At 37.0% G+C, this 20,611-nt stretch overlaps 1 protein-coding gene across 1 annotated transcript in view; it reads left to right on the top strand.

Moving 5' to 3' along the window:
* LOC132562773 (hypoxia up-regulated protein 1-like) overlaps window positions 1-16,293 on the top strand; it is a 31,237-nt gene extending 14,944 nt beyond the window's left edge. The window contains exons 17-25 of the mRNA XM_060227537.1: window positions 931-985; window positions 1,754-1,836; window positions 6,167-6,394; window positions 6,886-6,998; window positions 7,632-7,842; window positions 9,118-9,339; window positions 10,676-10,943; window positions 11,352-11,570; window positions 13,643-16,293. Coding sequence (XP_060083520.1) covers window positions 931-985; window positions 1,754-1,836; window positions 6,167-6,394; window positions 6,886-6,998; window positions 7,632-7,842; window positions 9,118-9,339; window positions 10,676-10,943; window positions 11,352-11,570; window positions 13,643-13,734 — 1,491 coding nt within the window. The 3' untranslated portion in view covers window positions 13,735-16,293. The remainder of the gene's footprint in view (window positions 1-930; window positions 986-1,753; window positions 1,837-6,166; window positions 6,395-6,885; window positions 6,999-7,631; window positions 7,843-9,117; window positions 9,340-10,675; window positions 10,944-11,351; window positions 11,571-13,642) is intronic.
* Window positions 16,294-20,611: the final 4,318 nt, after the last annotated feature.

The raw sequence follows: 20,611 nt of genomic DNA, 5'->3' as shown, positions 1-20,611 counted from the left end.
ACCTTCCCTCTTACTACCACACCCCTCAACCTTCCCTCTTACTACCACACCCCTCAACCTTCCCTCTTACTACCACACCCCTCAACCTTCCCTCTTACTACCACACCTCTCAACCTTCCCTCTTACTACTACACCTCACAACCTTCCATCTTACTACCACACCCCTCAACCTTCCCTCTTACTACTACACTCCTCAACCTTCCCTCTTACTACCACACCTCTCAACCTTCCCTCTTACTGCTTCACTCCTCAACCTTCCCTCTTACTACCACACCTCTCAACCTATCCTCTTACTACCACACCTCTCAACCTTCCCTCTTACTACCTAACCCCTCCACCTCTCAACCTTCCCTCTTACTACCACACCCCTCAACCTTCCCTCTTACTACAACACCCCTCAACCTTCCCTCTTACTACCACACCCCTCAACCTTCCCTCTTACTACCACACCTCTCAACCTTCCCTCTTACTACCACACCTCTCAACCTTCCCTCTTACTACCACACCCCTCAACCTTCCCTCTTACTACTACACCTCTCAACCTTCCCTCTAACTACCACACCCCTCAACCTTCCCTCTTACTACTACACCTCTCAACCTTCCCTCTAACTACCACACCCCTCAACCTTCCCTCTTACTGCTACACCTTTCAACCTTCCCTCTAACTACAACACCCCTCATCCTTCCCTTTAACTACTACACCCTCAATCTTCTTTTTTTAATGAGTACGTAGATAAAGAATGGATTATATCACACTTTTTAGAAAGTGAAGGGTCCACAGTGGTTCAGAGCGTTGACCTACTTCACCTTTGTGAAGATCTGAGGCGCAGGTTCAAGGCTTCCTATCTGTGACAATTTGTGTTTCCCAGGAACAGTTAAAGGTCACACTTGTAATGGTCAATGAAAATGTTAAAGTTTAAATGATTTCAGGCTGAGGTGGTGTTTGAGAGACAGGGGCCAGCAGAAGAGGAATCCACATGGTCAAGTATGTTATCTCCCTTGGAAAAAATTCTTCAGAAACAATTAATTGAAAACATGAAAAAACAAATCCCTAAATTATTGTCACTACTACATACAATGTATACCATTTACACACCCCTCTTAACGAAGAGGAAAAGAGTTACTTTGTCAATGTGTTTGCAGCCGCAATATTTTAGTCAGTTAAAGAATTAACTTAAACTCGGGTGAAGATTACACTTCCAATCCCGGGCAGTTTGTGCTTCTCAGAAAGCTGGTAAAGGGACCAATCTTTGCTGATATGGGTGTATCCTTAGGACAAGACACTTTAAACCTTATTCCTCTGGATTGCATATTATGGGCCTTCCATATGTTGTTCAGTGAAACAGCCAACAGCTAATACAAGTAGACCACACCTCAAAATGACATGGTTTTTGATAAAGAGAGTAAAAATAGTAACACAAAACTATCATTAACATTATTTTATTTTCCTGCGCCTTCCCAAACGGTGTCTGTTGGGTGTTTTTCTACCTGAATTTTACAGTAGCCTGTGTCTTTATACTTAGAAAATTGCTTTATGTTCTCTTTAAAATTGGGAAGATATTCTTGAATTTTTCTTCATTACACAAAAAAATACCTCTTTTTAGTGACAGGAAACCGCTTTTTTTCTCTGTTATACTGGGCAATTGGTCGTAAATATTTTGATTTGAACGTGTTACCAATATGTTGTTTTTTTTTCCTTTTTTTAATTTACAGAAATTTCAATATAACATCTGTTTTTTTTTCAAACAACTAGAGATTGGCAGTACACTTGGTGGGTTATTTGGATCGAGTACTGACAAAGAGACGAAGGTTGAGGATGCTGATCCTGGAACAGAGGTGAGTTACGGGTTTGGTCACATTTGTCAGTATTTACTTCAGTGCTGGTGAGTTGTGATAAGAGAAAAAAAATAGGTGAAAGCATTCTGCTTAATAAAGATTTCACATACCGTAAACTGACACAGTAACTTAACTTTCATGATTTCTTTACCCAAGATCATAGTCTATGTATGCAGATTTATGTATTTCCTGGTGACAACTTTAATAAAAAGTCTTAATTCTGTAACCATGTTCATCCAGTGACTGGATCTGGAGAAATGTGTATTTTGACGACAGATTTTGGTTTTAAAAATAGACAAACATGTCACCATGCTTGCCCTTTAGGACTTACAATCTTTGACCATAAAATGTAAATTGCTGGGATTGCCTCCCTTTGATCATAAGGCTTTATATTTTGTGTAGCATGAAGGCATGCCTAGTGTTGGGTGCCTCTTTTATATCATTGCCCTTATAAGGAATATGTATTTTATGATTGCAAAAATGACAAGGTGAAGGTACAGGCCAATTGGACATTTTTTACTTGATTTTTTCTTTTGTTTTTTTTTTCAGAAGCATGTTTATGTTGTTGGGTCCTGTTTGTGCATTTTAATTTGTTGTTTTGGTGTTTTCTAAAGTGTCCTTATTTCTAATTGTGAAAAAAAATATAAAACACAAATACCATTGAAAACTAGATACATCAGAATATGACAATAGTATACTGGCAGTCATAGAGTGCTGAGCTTTACAGAACTGGGACTAGTTTAATGTAAATCATACTACACCATCGGTCAGACATTGTGGTAGTGACTCTTTGTTCTGATGATAGCAAGTAAAAAGTGTCAAAATTCTAGCCATGTCCAGATAACTTTATTTTATCCTTCATAGATTTTGTCTAACTTTGATGCTGTCTTCACGTTTGTTTTAGGTGTCTTAGCATGTTGTTGAGACTGAGTTGTATACATCTTCATATTTTTATGAAGCTGAAATTTACCGTTTCTGTTTTCAAGTAAATACCATTTGATTTCCTGCTTTACAGTAACATTTATTTTTGAATAGCAAATAATTTGTGAACTTAAGTTAAAAAAAACACTCAAAGTCAATTAAATTATAAACACCAAAGGAAATTTTACAATATTAGCTCATGGCATCTGATGTCTGTCTTGTATCTGATGTCTGTCTTGTATCCAATGTCTGACTAACAACCTAAGTCTGCCTAGCATCTTATGTCTGTCCAGCATCCCAATGTCTGTCTAGCATCTGACCTGTGTCAAGCATCCAAAGTCTGTCCATAATCTATGTCTGTGTAGCACCTGATGTCTGTCTTACATGTCTGTCCAGCATTCATTTTCTGTCCATCATTTCGTCTGTCTATCTTCTGATGTTTTTCTAGCATCAAATGTCTGTCCATCATGTGTTATGTGTCCAGTATGTGTTATGTGACCAGTATGTGTTATGTGTCCAGTATGTGTTATGTGTCCAGTATGCGTTATGTGACCAGTATGCGTTATGTGTCCAGTATGTGTTATGTGTCCAGTATGTGTTATGTGTCCATATTTGTGACATTAATATTTCTAGATTAAGTTTGTTAAAATTAGTGACTTAGACTTTCTTTTCAGATTACAAAAATGAAAGTTTGGAAATATTTAAAGATTTGTTTTCAATCTTATAAGGGAGCCATCTTGTTGGGATAGTTGACTAGTTAATGGAAATCAGTTATCTGTAATAAGTTTTAATGAAAACGCTTAATAAAATGGGTTTTAATCTTCCATCCAAGGCTTTAGAATTGTACATTAATGACATCTGCTGGTAAATTATAGGAAAACAGAGCAAGCAATTTTACCTTGAGTCACTTGAAACTGACAAAAGTAAATCACAAATAATAGTGATTTACTATAGGGAAAAACATTTACCCAGTTTTTTATCTGCTCTTACCTGAAAAAATTTTCACCAGTTGTTGATATTGCTCTATGCATGCCCCTTATCATATATTTTTTCAATTTTACATCTAAATTTTAACCCATATTTTTGTTTTTTCTCACTTAGCAAAAAGGGAAAAAGTCAACATTTAAACTGCACATTCATAGATTTCCGTGTTCAATCTGATTGGCCACTAATTTTACTTATTTTTTATATCTTATTTCCTTTTCCTTTTTTGTTTTTCTTTATTTTTCTTTTTTTTTTTTTTCTGTGTTTGGAGCATGCTTTATTATCATTCTCATAAAATTTCTTACCAAGGGAGATAATTCTGATTCAACGGCCACTAACGGTGAAAGGGAAACAACTCAGACTGATAAATCAGATGATCGAACGGAATCTGGTGACGATAAGACATCTTTTAAGGATGACGAGGCAAAGGTTGTAAATTATAAATATCTTTCTGAAAAAGTTTTAAATAAAATAATTTATTATTGAGGCGGAGAGATGAAGTTGATTATTTACAATGTTTTATTTAGAATTAAAATATTCATCGTTTCCAATTTCACTCTGACAATGAAAATAGTTATATCATCCAGTGATTTTGTATCTGAGATAGAATCAGTAGATTCTTGCACCTTGTCAATTTTATCATTTTACCACTGAAATGTTGTGTTTTGTATTTCACTGTATTAGCATGTATCACTGTCTGTGTATTATCCTGCATGTTGTAACCACTAACTCAAAATCTCTCGTGTTTCCTTAGTATTAGGTGTTGTATGTTTATATACCACGAGGCGACTTTCTAAGTACCATATAAATCTTCATTGGATGGCTTTGGTAGATATTTAAACACAAGACCACTTTTGACGAGATTTGAGAATATAAATTTCAGAAATGAGTTAAATAACAGAAATTATTATCAGCGGATGTTTTGGATATTCCATCGCAATACCAGGAACGTTTCTGTGTCTCATGGCATCATTCCCTACCCCTTGATATCTTATTGTACAGGATATCCGGATATCTTATTGTAGAGAGTATCTTACTGGAAGGATATCTCATTGCACCAACAATTTCTACACACATCTGATTAGAATTTAGAGGTCATCTCTCACTAATAAAAGGTCAAAGGTCACATTTTTAGGTCATCTGACCCGAAGGGTCTGATGACCTATAGTCATCATGCTTCGTCCGTCGTCGTGCGCTGTGCGCCGTCCGTAAACTTTTCATTCAAACGACTTCTTCTCAATAATTGGAAGGCCCAGGCAACTAATATTTGGCCTGTAGCTTGCTTTGATGAAGCCCTACCAAGTTTGTTAAAAAGAATGACCTTGACCTTCATTCAAGGTCACAGGGGTCAAATGTCTTAAAATCTTCAAACGACTTCTTAATAACTGGAGGGCCCAGGCAACTAATATTTAGCCTGTAGCTTGCTTTGATGAAACCCTACCAAGTTTGTTCAAATGAATGACCTTGACCTTCATTCAAGGTCACAGGGGTCAAATGTCTTTAAATCTTCAAAGGACTTCTTCTCAGTAATCAAAAGGCCCAGGCAACTAAAATAAGGCCTGTAGCATGCTGGGATGAAGGACTACCAAGTTTGTTCAAATGAATGACCTTGACCCACTTTAAAGGTCACAGGGGTCTATGTTAAAATCTTTAAACAACTTCTTCTCAATAACCAAAAGGCTCAGATTGCTGATATTGTGCCTGTGGCATGCTGGGATGAAGGGCTATCAAGTTTGTTTAAATGAATGACCTTGAACAACTTTCAAGGTCACAGGGGTCAAATATGTCAAAATCTTTAAATAACTTCTTCTCAAATACTAGAAGGCCTAGGGGGCTAATACTTGGCCCATAGCATGCTGGCATGGAGCCCTACAAAGTTTGTTCAAATGAATGACCTTGGCCCACTTTCAAGGTCACAGGGGTCAAATATGTTAAAATATACAAAGGACTTCATCTCAATAAGCAAAAGTCTATGAGTGCCGATATTGGGTCTGTAGCATGCTGGGAGGAAAGGCTACCAAGTTTATTTAAATGAATGACCTTGTTTAAATAAAAAGCTCGGGTATAAGATATGTCGTAGAACAAAAGGTTGTGTTTATATTCACACCATAGTATCACTCTCCATATTCTACTATGTATCTTTGATGGTCAAGGTTAAAGGTCAAACCAGTTTGTCAAGTTCTACATTTGATAAAGTTCTAGATGTCATTGGTAAACAACAAAGGGTCAAAGGTTATGAAGCTCACCTTTTGAATTAAGAGCTTGTATCGTGGTATATAAATTTTTTTTTTTTTTTTTTTAGTTGCACTGTTTCAAGTGTTGAAGTTAGATACTGTTACTTGTAAAAAATATTTTTCTGTATGTTGTAGTGTGCCTCATGTCTAATGATAGACTTATGCTAACAATTTGATACCTTTCTTGTTAGGTCCCTGCTGAGGAAGAAGAAGAAAGCAAAAAGGAGAACGGGAATGAAAAGGAACAAAGAAAGACAGAAGGTGAAGATGAAAAAGAAGAAAAAAAAGAAGAGGAAGTGAAAGAAAAAGAGGAGGAAAAATCGGAAGAGAAAAAGGACGACAAGAAAGCTACAGAAGATGAGAAGGCTAAAGATAAGGAAGTAAATGGGACAGACAGTGAGAATGCCACGAAATCAGACGTGAGTTTTATAGCATTGATGGTAGATTTCATTTGATCGTAAGAAAATTATTGGAATTTTGATAAATAACAGATCATAGTATATGTTTTTCATTGAATTTTAAAAACGGAAAGTGACTGGCTTAATTAGCTCCCATTAGTGCATTTAGCTGCATTCGTCCAAACGGTGTTCAGTTGAAACCCATCAAGGAAGGTAAATACAGAGGACAGATGGAGCATCAATGTGTCGATGCTGTGGTTTTATTATTGGTTTACATGTTTGGGCTAGCTAGCCTCGTTCTAATGACGGAGAGCTCAGCTTACCGAAACATGTAAACCAATGATAAAACTAACGAATGTTGATATCCATCTTCTATAGCTTCTTAAATTGAAATGATGAAACAAGTTCACGATGCATGTCTGTATAAATTTTTCCATGATTTTTTAAAAACCAAATCTGAAAAGTCAACTCATAAGTTAAAAAATGATTTTTCATATTAATTTGATCTATAGGAGGACAAGAAGGCTAACAAAACTACGACCATCAAAGTGGATTTAACGTCGGAGTTCAAGACGTACGAAATCCCGCAGCTCAGTACCGACCAGCTGAAAGATAGCAAGAAAAAGTAGGACCTTCTTAGAATAAAATAAGAAATATTTAAGATTTATGAAGATTTTTTAGAAGATCGGAACAACCATGACTTTTTGGTATTGAATTCTTTCTTTAAGGAGTTGCTGAAAAATTACTTCAAAACAAGCAGTCTTGATAATGTACTAGAAAAAATTACCAGGGACTGTATTCATGAAACCGTTCTCATGCTCAAGCATGAATTTTGTGCTCAAGCCTTATGTCTTGTTTAACTTAAAGATTGATAATAATAAGACTGATTTTGCCGAATAGTTAAAAACAATTTTGAAAGGAATTCAAGTCAAGACTATATTCAAGGTTTATATTTGACATTTGTATTATTTTATATGATTTAGGTGAATTATAAAAAAAACTTGCTTGAGCACAAAATTCATGCCTGCGCATGAGAATGGTGTCATGAATACGGGCCCAGAACTACACGTTTATTGCTCAACATTTTGTTGGTAACCCTGTTCATTGTCGTGTCATTAAATTGAAGAATCCTTGTGTGCTTCCTTCTGGACCAACAAGTGGGATTAATAAGCTTAAAGCTTTTTTCGAAATTGTTGTAAAATAATTAACTTCATATTCATATTTGAATTAAAGAATTGTTATTGCTGTTTTTCATCAGATTAGCAGATCTAACGGCCAAGGACAAAGAGAAGAAACTGTTAGAGAAAGCTAAGAATGATCTGGAGGCATTTATCTTTGATATGGGTGACCGACTCTCACAACCGTTATACGAAAAGTGCTCAACTGAGACAGAGAGAGAGGAGTATAGTAAAACTCTGTCAGAATCGTCAGATTGGATGTACGAACAGGACGATGACGCCAAGAAAGAAGTAAGTGTCTCTTTTTCAGCCATCAATGGAACTTTTGTTTTTTAAATCAAATTTTTTGTTTTCTTTTTCTTTAAGGTTTAAGATATAAAACAATCCAGCTATATGATATGTGTTGAATGGAAAAGACTGTTGTATTTATCTAGAGTAAAATAATTGAGGTTTTAGTTTTTTATATGGACACAATTGCTTAGTCAAGTGTCGCATTCATCTTGTTAGTAAATTTAGGAAAAAGAAATATTGAAATAGCTTCAGTGTGAGAGTGTGTTATGTGGGTAAAAATTTCATTCATACTGAGGCCTTGGTATTATAATACTAAATGAATCTTTCCATGATTATTCAGCAGAGAACCTGTCCCAAATATTAACCTCTCCATTGCTTTTGTTGTTCATTTAAAAGTCTCTGGACATATTGTCTGGGAATAAGCCCACCCCTGACTCTGGATTTGTATGTTGGGCCACTGGGCTTATTGGCCTGTAATAAGCCCACCCCTGACTCTGGGTTTGTATGTTGGACATGTGGGCTTGTTACCCTGTAATAAGCCCACCCCTGACTCTGGGTTTGTATGTTGGACATGTGGGCTTATTGGCCTGTAATAAGCCCATCCCTGACTCTGGGTTTGTATGTTGGACATGTGGGCTTGTTGCCCTGTAATAAGCCCACCCCTGACTCTAGGTTTGTATGTTGGACCTTTGGGCTTGTTACCCTGTAATAAGCCCACCCCTGACTCTGGGTTTGTATGTTGGACATGTGGGCTTGTTACCCTGTAATAAGCCCACCCCTGACTCTGGGTTTGTATGTTGGACATGTGGGCTTGTTACCCTGTAATAAGCCCACCCCTGACTCTGGGTTTGTATGTTGGACATGTGGGCTTGTTGCCCTGTAATAAGCCCACCCCTGACTCTAGGTTTGTATGTTGGACCTTTGGGCTTGTTACCCTGTAATAAGCCCACCCCTGACTCTGGGTTTGTATGTTGGACCTGTGGGCTTGTTACCCTGTAATAAGCCCACCCCTGACTCTAGGTTTGTATGTTGGACCTGTGGGCTTGTTGCCCTGTAATAAGCCCACCCCTGACTCTAGGTTTGTATGTTGGACCTTTGGGCTTGTTACCCTGTAATAAGCCCACCCCTGACTCTAGGTTTGTATGTTGGACCTGTGGGCTTGTTACCCTGTAATAAGCCCACCCCTGACTCTGGGTTTGTATGTTGGACCTGTGAGCATGTTGCGGGATAACAAAATTAGATTGCCAATAGAAATAAAATTGTGTGACATTTCAGATTTACACAGAAAAGCTAAGGGAGCTGAAGAAGATGACGAGAGATCTAGAAATGCGGGTGACAGAGATGAAGGAACGACCTGAGGCGTTACAAGCACTTGAATCCATGTTAAACCACTCTGTGTTCTTCCTGAAGACGGTGCAGAACCTTTCTCAGGTGGAGGAACCCATCTTCACTGAAGTAGAAGTCACGACTCTCGGGAAACTCATCAACGACACAATGGTATTTACTGTTACATGTTTCAATTGTGATCACAAACCACCATGAATCAAGAGAAAATATAAGCAGCTGTTAAGTTTGTTAACAAAAGTTAATCACTTCAAAATTGATGCGTTTTAGAAACAGAAAATATTAATAGCCAGAAATATTGACTTCTGTAGCTAAAGTAACATGTGTATCCTAAAGTCCATAACCTATTATAGTACAAATCAACAATCTGATTCAGACATTAGATAAAAACACAAGCTGTTGAACAATGACCTACTGTATTCAGGGAAATTTTTCTAAAGTTTTTAACTTTTGTGCCGGTCACTCTTTTATAAATAAGGCAAATGTAACCCCAAGAAAATACTAGCCGAAATATACCACACGCCTAGAGAGAACTTCTCTGTAGCTCTGTAACCATGGTAAAATACTAGCCACAATATACCACACGGCTAGAGAGAATGTAACCCTGGTAAGATACTAGCCACAATATACCACACGCCTAGAGAGAATGTAACCCTGGTAAGATACTAGCCACAATATACCACTTGCCTAGAGAGAACTTCTCTGTAGCTCTGTAACCCTGGTAAATACTAGCCGCAATATACCACTCGGCTAGAGAGAACTTCTCTGTAGCTCTGTAACCCTGGTAAATACTAGCCACAATATACCACTCGGCTGGAGAGAACTTCTCTGCAGCTCTGTAACCCTGGTAAATACTAGCAGCAATATACCACTCGGCTAGAGAGAACTTCTCTGTAGCTCTGTAACCATGGTAAAATACTAGCCACAATATACCACTCGGCTAGAGAGAACTTCTCTGTAGCTCTGTAACCCTGGTAAAATACTAGCCACAATATACCACTCGGCTAGAGAGAACTTCTCTGTAGCTCTGTAACCATGGTAAAATACTAGCCGCAATATACCACATGCCTAGAGAGGACTTCTTTGTAGCTCTGTAACCCTGGTAAAATACTAGCGACAATATACCACACGCCTAGAGAGAACGAGAACTTCTCTTTAGCTTGAATGGTTGAGCATCAGACTAGTAACCAGAGGTCCCGGGTTCGATTCCTAGCGGAGGCATTGAAATAAATAATGACTTCTGTTACACAAATACAGTGGCTTGAGTTTTTAAGTTAAACCAGAATATGTAATAGTATAGATGGTCATATTTGTGGGGGTTTAATTTACGCAGTTTTCACAGTCAATATAGATAATGTGGAATTATATATCATATTAACATTTTTCCTGTGAAAATCTTAAGATAATATCTGTAATGCCAGCGTGAAGTATTGGCCCAACAAAATTTTACTTTACAGGATGGTTTAATGTTAAATAAAATCTGTTGTAGGATTGGAAGAATGCTACTGTGAAGGAACAGGAAAAAATGCTGCCTACAGAAAAACCCAAATTAGTGGTTCAAGACATCGGAATGAAGATCCAAGCTTTAGACAGAGAAGTGAAATATCTAATCAACAAAGCCAAAAACTTCCGACCAAAGCCGAAGTCGAAACCCAAGAAAAATACCACGTCTTCTGCTAACGATACAGCCACTAATGAAACTCAGTCAGCTGACAGTAAAACTGATTTACCGACTGATGGGGACTCAGAGGACACAGGTAAAGAAACACACACATTTTTATACATGGGTACCGTAAATGTTCTGATGATGACTCCCAGGACACAAGGACAGAAACACACACATTTTTATACATGGGTACCGTAAATGTTCTGATGATGACTCCCAGGACACAAGGACAGAAACACACATTTTTATACATGGGTACTGTAAATAATTGTTTTCATGGTTACCAAAAGTTTACTGAAAATTTGAAGCAAAATGAAATATTTCTTACAGCAACCATGAAAATATCTCAATATTAGTTTGATATTGCATGTATATATGCCTTGATTTTTGTTTCATCCTTCAAAATAGTGAAAAACGGAAGTCAGTGAAAATAACAAACTTTAACAGTAAACTCTGTTATTTGATATCCACTGTTATCACTGATTGATTCTCTTCTCAGGTACGACATCAGAGGGGACCACAACGACTCCGGGAGAAGAAAGTGAGTTTCCCACACCACCCACGGAGGAGACCACAACGACTCCGGGAGAAGAAAGTGAGTTTCCCACACCACCCACGGAGGAGACCACAACTCCAGGTGAAGAAAGTGAGCTTCCACCTCCACAAACAGAGAGTGACACTACCAAAAAGGAGGAGGAAGAAGAAATTTTACAACTAGGTCAGTGATGATGCTGGTGATGATACAAGACAAAGTACACACAATATCTAATTATGAACTGTATCAGGTTCCTGATAATGGTAGTCTTATTTAACATTTATCACCAGTGTGTATTCTAGGTCAAGATATCACAATACAACACATTTGTTGTCTGTTGGTATGTCTTCAGTTTCCTGACAGTAAATAATCGTTTGTTGTGTCTATAATTCCTTAACAGTAACTGTTTGTTGTGTCTATAATTCCTTAACAGTAACTGTTTGTTGTGTCTATAATTCCTTAACAGTAACTGTTTGTTGTCTATAATTCCTTAACAGTAACTGTTTGTTGTCTATAATTCCTTAACAGTAACTGTTTGTTGTCTATAATTACTTAACATTAACTGTTTGTTGTCTATAATTCCTTAACAGTAACTGTTTGTTGTCTATAATTCCTTAACAGTAACTGTTTGTTGTCTATAATTCCTTAACAGTAACTGTTTGTTGTGTCTGTAATTCCTTAACAGTAACTGTTTGTTGTCTATAATTCCTTAACAGTAACTGTTTGTTGTGTCTATAATTCCTTAACAGTAACTGTTTGTTGTCTATAATTCCTTAACAGTAACTGTTTGTTGTGTCTATAATTCCTTAACAGTAACTGTTTGTTGTGTCTGTAATTCCTTAACAGTAACTGTTTGTTGTCTATAATTCCTTAACAGTAACTGTTTGTTGTCTATAATTCCTTAACAGTAACTGTTTGTTGTCTATAATTCCTTAACAGTAACTGTTTGTTGTGTCTATAATTCCTTAACAGTAACTGTTTGTTGTGTCTGTAATTCCTTAACAGTAACTGTTTGTTGTGTCTATAATTCCTTAACAGTAACTGTTTGTTGTGTCTATAATTCCTTAACAGTAACTGTTTGTTGTCTATAATTCCTTAACAGTAACTGTTTGTTGTGTCTATAATTCCTTAACAGTAACTGTTTGTTGTGTCTATAATTCCTTAACAGTAACTGTTTGTTGTGTCTATAATTCCTTAACAGTAACTGTTTTTTGTGTCTATAATTCCTTAACAGTAACTGTTTGTTGTCTATAATTCCTTAACAGTAACTGTTTGTTGTCTATAATTCCTTAACAGTAACTGTTTGTTGTCTATAATTCCTTAACAGTAACTGTTTGTTGTCTATAATTCCTTAACAGTAACTGTTTGTTGTGTCTATAATTCCTTAACAGTAACTGTTTGTTGTGTCTATAATTCCTTAACAGTAACTGTTTGTTGTGTCTATAATTCCTTAACAGTAACTGTTTGTTGTGTCTATAATTCCTTAACAGTAACTGTTTGTTGTCTATAATTCCTTAACAGTAACTGTTTGTTGTGTCTATAATTCCTTAACAGTAACTGTTTGTTGTGTCTATAATTCCTTAACAGTAACTGTTTGTTGTGTCTATAATTCCTTAACAGTAACTGTTTTTTGTGTCTATAATTCCTTAACAGTAACTGTTTGTTGTCTATAATTCCTTAACAGTAACTGTTTGTTGTCTATAATTCCTTAACAGTAACTGTTTGTTGTCTATAATTCCTTAACAGTAACTGTTTGTTGTCTATAATTCCTTAACAGTAACTGTTTGTTGTGTCTATAATTCCTTAACAGTAACTGTTTGTTGTGTCTATAATTCCTTAACAGTAACTGTTTGTTGTGTCTATAATTCCTTAACAGTAACTGTTTTTTGTGTCTATAATTCCTTAACAGTAACTGTTTGTTGTCTATAATTCCTTAACAGTAACTGTTTGTTGTCTATAATTCCTTAACAGTAACTGTTTGTTGTCTATAATTCCTTAACAGTAACTGTTTGTTGTCTATAATTCCTTAACAGTAACTGTTTGTTGTCTATAATTCCTTAACAGTAACTGTTTGTTGTGTCTATAATTCCTTAACAGTAACTGTTTGTTGTCTATAATTCCTTAACAGTAACTGTTTGTTGTGTCTATAATTCCTTAACAGTAACTGTTTGTTGTCTATAATTCCTTAACAGTAACTGTTTGTTGTCTATAATTCCTTAACAGTAACTAAGTGGATTTTGTTTGTTTTTTATCAGGAGACGGTGATGATACGTCTACAACAACTACAGAAAAAGACAATACAGAATCTACGACAAGAAATAATAAACACGACGGCAGTGATTTATAACATCGGAGATACATAGATACCTATTGATTGTTATTTATAACCTGTTTCATTAATGTCATCTTATAGCCTGTTTCATTTAATGTGATCATGTACAGAGGCTGCAGTTTGGTGCAAACAGTGGATATTGATTTCAGACTTCAGACAATTGTGGATGTCACTTGAAGCTTGTTTTGTAAATCTTGAAAATTTGTATTTTTTGGTTGTCATGTGGTCAAAATTTTGTATTTTTTTTCTCCATATTAGTCCTATTGGACCGTTAAAAGATTTTTTCATGAATTTAAAGCAATTTTTCTGTAACATTAAGTTTCTTTGGTGGTATACTTCTTTTACAATTTAACACTATTCTGCGTTGTACCCTGGGGAACAAATCCTGTAAAAATCAAATCTCTGGCTTTGACAACATGTGTATTTGTTTGACCAGTTAGACCTGGGTTGTTTGTCTATGAAATAAGGACCTGAATGCTTTGCTTTCTGACAAGGTTCAACTTAGCGGTTTAAAGCCTGTATTTATGGTCCTTCCTTATTCATGTCTGAAATGATACATTAAAATGTTGGCAATCCACCTATTCTGTATATAGAGTAGAGTTTGTTTGCTTGGGTTATCTCCCCCTTAGCAGCCAGGGTCATTTTTATATGGGGTCCCCTTGTAGTAGATAGTGGCTGACTTACTGAACAACATACAGGAGGCCCATCACACGTTATGTAGAGCTTGCACCTGGGATCTCCACCTGTTGTAAAGGTCTGTACTGAGATACAGTCTCTCCTTAAACAACAGGGGATAGCTGATTTGTTAAATACAGACTTCTGGCTACAAAAACAGGTTCATTTCTATATACATTCATTTAATGAGGATGATACTACATCCCTCATGTGGAACGTTGTGGAAGCGTCCTCGGGTGGATCTATACATACATTGTACGTAGAAATAATTTCTGATCTACACAGATGTATATAAAGAAACTATTTATTCTACAGTAAGCCAGAGTTAATGACCTTGTTTATATCACTCTTGCTGTCCCGGCCCCAGATTTATAAATCTTCCTTAACTTAAGGAAATTTCCTTAGAATTGCCCATAGGAAAGCATTACATATGTGAAGGAAATTTCCTTGTATCAAATTTTTCCTTATCTTGTGTAATACTTTTCTGAAGCCTGGCAGGATTTATACAGAAAGGTCATGATGTTATAAGGAAGAAACTAAAGTCAGTTTAGACAGTATATCACTTTTGAAGATTTAATGTATTTCTCAGGTTTTACTTACAACAAATTCACTTATATATTGCATATGGAAGATGAGGTAAGAAAGGCTGAAAGTTTTCATTTTTCTATACTAAAATTGGAGACAAATGATCAAAATCTATAAATCACAGCCAGGGCCACCGCGGTGAAACGTGCTAATAGTTTCCAGATTTTCTTGATATTTTCCTATGAATCAGTTTCTGTATTGTTTAACTACTTTAACAAATCCATATTTTGTTTGGAAGAACAACATTATAGAGGAAGGAGATGATTGGGAAGTCTGTGTCTGTGTGGTGTATGACAGAAGATGTGTGTTTTATCGGAGAGTGTTGTGTGTTCATTCGCAATTTAGATTTATGCTCATTAGTTTACACTTCAAGGACAAAGATTTAAATTCAGGTCGAGTCACACAAGTCAGCACAACATAATATATTTATTCCAAGATGCTTCATTTTTTTTTTCATTTTAAAGAAGGGGAGAAATTAGTAGAACTGTTGATGGAAGAGGAAGAAATTACATGATTTCTGTTTCCCTACAACAACTTATCATGGGGATGCATTTTGAAATAAAATTTGAAAAAAAAAATGTTCTTATTGCTTGCATACAATGCTATGATGTAACAATAGTGTAAAACAACATCTTACAATGACTGGTCTGTGTAAGTAATGTGTTTTATATGAAATTTTTATATAAGCATTGCCATACCTGTTGTTACTGATACGTGTACAGGATTCTTAGATAAAAAATCCTACAGGAGTGTTGATTTAATATAATTCATATTTCTGAGGAAAATTTTTTAAAAATCAGGCAAACTCTCTAACTTCTCTTTAAACATTCCTGTCGTTCAGCGACTGTGAAGGGGATTATATGATAGTTTAGATATGGGACATTTCACCATGCTAAGCTGCTTGTTAACTCGCTGCCTAATCACAATAATTTTTTTTGTCAATTTCTTGACCTGTATGTTCAGTTAAAAAACTTGTGTTCGTAAGTTCCTGAGTGACGATATTGATCAAGTGTTGTAACATTTTCGTATTGTTTTCAACTAAATATTTTGTATATAAGGATTTGAATGTTGTATGTTTGTGTACAAGAGAGATATGATGTATAGAAGATCTAATCACATGTCTGACAAGTTTCCCAGCCTGGTGTTGTCTCTTATTTATTGTTGTAAATAAATAATTTCAATTTTTCAAGCGAGATGGATGTTGATGATGTCGTACAGGCATTGTCAGGGCTACAACAGTAACAAATGAGATTTGACAAAAATGTGAATGAAAAAGTGCAGTGCAAGTTTAATAGAATAAACTGTTGAATGACATCTAGTGTGTTATCATTGTATGTCAATCATCACAGCGTATTTACCATCTAATAATAAACATTCTTTATTGAGGATGACACATGTTTAGCCAAACAGCTGATCTTCCACATGGTCCTCTGTCTCCTATCAAGTGGTCCTAATGGGAAGGTGGTGGGTTGAGGTTCAATAACTATAACTCATTATTATATACTGATGTCTGTTTTACAAGTATATACAGGTGGTCTCTATTGAAAGGTATTTTTCATATCGATGTGGCCTTTACAGACAGTTGTCTATTATAGACAAGTGACCTTTACAGACAGTTGTCTATTATAGACAGGTGGCCTTTACAGACAGCTGTCTGTGATAAACAGGTGGTCTTTACAGACAAGTTGTCTATTATAGACAGGTGGCCTTTACAGATAGTTGTCTATTATAGACAGATGGCCTTTACAGACAGTTGTCTATTATAGACAGGTGGCCTTTACAGACAGCTGTCTGTGATAAACAGGTGGTCTTTACAGACAAGTTGTCTATTATAGACAGGTGGCCTTTACAGACAGTTGTCTATTATAGACAGGTGGCCTTTACAGACAGCTGTCTGTGATATACAGGTGGTCTTTACAGACAGTTGCCTGTTATAGACAAGTGGCCTTTACAGACAGTTGTCTGTTATAAACAGGTGACCTGACCAGGTATTTGTTTTATATTGATGATGTTTATAGACATATATTTCTTCAAATATATAAAACAGCTGGTCCTTATAGATGGGCATTTCTCCGATACAGATGAACTTTCATAGACAGGTATTTTTGCTATATGGTATAGTATGGCATAGCCAAAAGGAAAATTGAATTAAAGAATAATTTTATGGTAGTTTTCCACAACAAGAGATCCTAAAGGGATGCCCACCATTGTTTGATCTTTATTTGTTTTTTAAAGTTGGATCTTTTCACCTTCTTTTCTCTTGTCTGTTTTTGCTTTTAATGATAAGACATTTGAACATCCGTTTGAAGAAATGGTGGTAATATTCTTTTACTGCCAAATCAAAGATTGTCACCTGGAAGACATTTTATTTTGCATATCAGTCCCAACTTCAAATTTGAGAGTCCATCCTGTACTTCACAAGAAATAGGGACAACAAATTCATTGTAAAAATCCAAGATGGACATCTGTCACCCATTTTGTTTCTGATCAGACCCAAAATCTATCCTGTACTTCTTAAGAAATAGCAGTAACAAAAAGAGTTTACACACAGACAGATGTAGGGAAATATCCACCTTCAGATTGTGGGCAAAAAAGCAATAACAGTGTTCAATTGAACAGACAGTACCTGTTCATCATCTTTGTGTTTCGATTAAAATGGAACATATCCAATTTGTTAACAAGAAAAGTCTTCATGCATTTGAGAATGATAAAAAAGATTGATATGAATATTCCACTGTAGATCCTTCAGCTGTTTATTGATATGTGACAGATCACTGATGGATGAACAGCTGTGACAGATCACTGATGGATGAACAGCTGTTTATTGACATGTGACAGATCACTGATGGATGAACAGCTGTTTATTGACATGTGACAGATCACTGATGGATGAACAGCTGTGACAGATCACTGATGGATGAACAGCTGTGACAGATCACTGATGGATGAACAGCTGTTTATTGACATGTGACAGATCACTGATGGAGGATCACTGATGGATGAACAGCTGTGACAGATCACTGATGGATGAACAGCTGTTTATTGACATGTGACAGATCACTGATGGATGAACAGCTGTTTATTGACTTGTGACAGATCACTGATGGATGAACAGCTGTTTATTGATATGTGACAGATCACTGATGGATGAACAGCTGTGACAGATCACTGATGGATGAACAGCTGTTTATTGACATGTGACAGATCACTGATGGATGAACAGCTGTGACAGATCACTGATGGATGAACAGCTGTTTATTGATATGTGACAGATCACTGATGGATGAACAGCTGTGACAGATCACTGATGGATGAACAGCTGTTTATTGACATGTGACAGATCACTGATGGATAAACAGCTGTGACAGATCACTGATGGATGAACAGCTGTGACAGATCACTGATGGATGAACAGCTGTGACAGATCACTGATGGATGAACAGCTGTGACAGATCACTGATGGATGAACAGCTGTGACAGATCACTGATGGATTAACAGTTGTGACAGATCACTGATGGATGAACAGCTGTTTATTGACTTGTGACAGATCACTGATGGACGAACAGCTGTGACAGATCACTGATGGATGAACAGCTGTTTATTGACATGTGACAGATCACTGATGGATGAACAGCTGTGACAGATCACTGATGGGTGAACAGCTGTGACAGATCACTGATGGATTAACAGTTGTGACAGATCACTGATGGATGAACAGCTGTTTATTGACTTGTGACAGATCACTGATGGATGAACAGCTGTGACAGATCACTGATGGATGAACAGCTGTGACAGATCACTGATGGATGAACAGCTGTTTATTGACATGTGACAGATCACTGATGGATGAACAGCTGTGACAGATCACTGATGGATGAACAGCTGTGACAGATCACTGATGGATGAACAGCTGTTTATTGACATGTGACAGATCACTGATGGATGAACAGCTGTGACAGATCACTGATGGATGAACAGCTGTTTATTGACATGTGACAGATCACTGATGGATAAACAGCTGTGACAGATCACTGATGGATGAACAGATGATGGATGAACAGCTGTGACAGATCACTGATGGATGAACAGCTGTGACAGATCACTGATGGATTAACAGTTGTGACAGATCACTGATGGATGAACAGCTGTTTATTGACTTGTGACAGATCACTGATGGATGAACAGCTGTGACAGATCACTGATGGATGAACAGCTGTTTATTGACATGTGACAGATCACTGATGGATAAACAGCTGTGACAGATCACCGATGGATGAACAGCTGTGACAGATCACTGATGGATTAACAGTTGTGACAGATCACTGATGGATGAACAGCTGTTTATTGATATGTGACAGATCACTGATGGACGAACAGCTGTGACAGATCACTGATGGATGAACAGCTGTTTATTGACATGTGACAGATCACTGATGGATGAACAGCTGTGACAGATCACTGATGGATGAACAGCTGTGACAGATCACTGATGGATGAACAGCTGTTTATTGACATGTGACAGATCACTGATGGATGTGACAGAATGGATGAACAGCTGTGACAGTGACAGATCACTGATGGATGAACAGCTGTGACAGATCACTGATGGATGAACAGCTGTGACAGATCACTGATGGATGAACAGCTGTTTATTGACATGTTACAGATCACTGATGGATAAACAGCTGTGACAGAGCTGTGACAGATCACTGATGGATGAACAGCTGTTTATTGACTTGTGACAGATCACTGATGGATGAACAGCTGTGACAGATCACTGATGGATGAACAGCTGTGACAGATCACTGATGGATGAACAGCTGTTTATTGACTTGTGACAGATCACTGATGGATGAACAGCTGTGACAGATCACTGATGGATGAACAGCTGTTTATTGACATGTGACAGATCACTGATGGATGAACAGCTGTGACAGATCACTGATGGATGAACAGCTGTGACAGATCACTGATGGATGAACAGCTGTTTATTGACTTGTGACAGATCACTGATGGATGAACAGCTGTGACAGATCACTGATGGATGAACAGCTGTTTATTGACATGTGACAGATCACTGATGGATGAACAGCTGTGACAGATCACTGATGGATGAACAGCTGTGACAGATCACTGATGGATGAACAGCTGTGACAGATCACTGATGGATGAACAGCTGTGACAGATCACTGATGGATGGATAAACAGCTGTGACAGATCACTGATGGATGAACAGCTGTGACAGATCACTGATGGATGAACAGCTGTTTATTGACATGTGACAGATCACTGATGGATGAACAGCTGTGACAGATCACTGATGGATGAACAGCTGTGACAGATCACTGATGGATGAACAGCTGTTTATTGACATGTGACAGATCACTGATGGATGAACAGCTGTGACAGATCACTGATGGATGAACAGCTGTTTATTGACTTGTGACAGATCACTGATGGATGAACAGCTGTGACAGATCACTGATGGATGAACAGCTGTTCACTGATGGATGAACAGTTGTGACAGATCACTGATGAACAGCTGACAGATCACTGATGGATGAACAGCTGTGACAGATCACTGATGGATGAACAGCTGTTTAGATCACTGATGGATGAACAGACAGATCA

The sequence above is a fragment of the Ylistrum balloti genome, unplaced genomic scaffold (assembly GCF_031769215.1).
Source record: "Ylistrum balloti isolate Yb309-2 unplaced genomic scaffold, AGI_CSIRO_Ybal_v1 Utg371510, whole genome shotgun sequence".
NCBI classification, from domain to species: domain Eukaryota; kingdom Metazoa; phylum Mollusca; class Bivalvia; order Pectinida; family Pectinidae; genus Ylistrum; species Ylistrum balloti.
The sequence above is the reverse complement of the archived record's forward strand: the minus strand, read 5'-3'. Positions and strand labels throughout refer to the sequence as shown.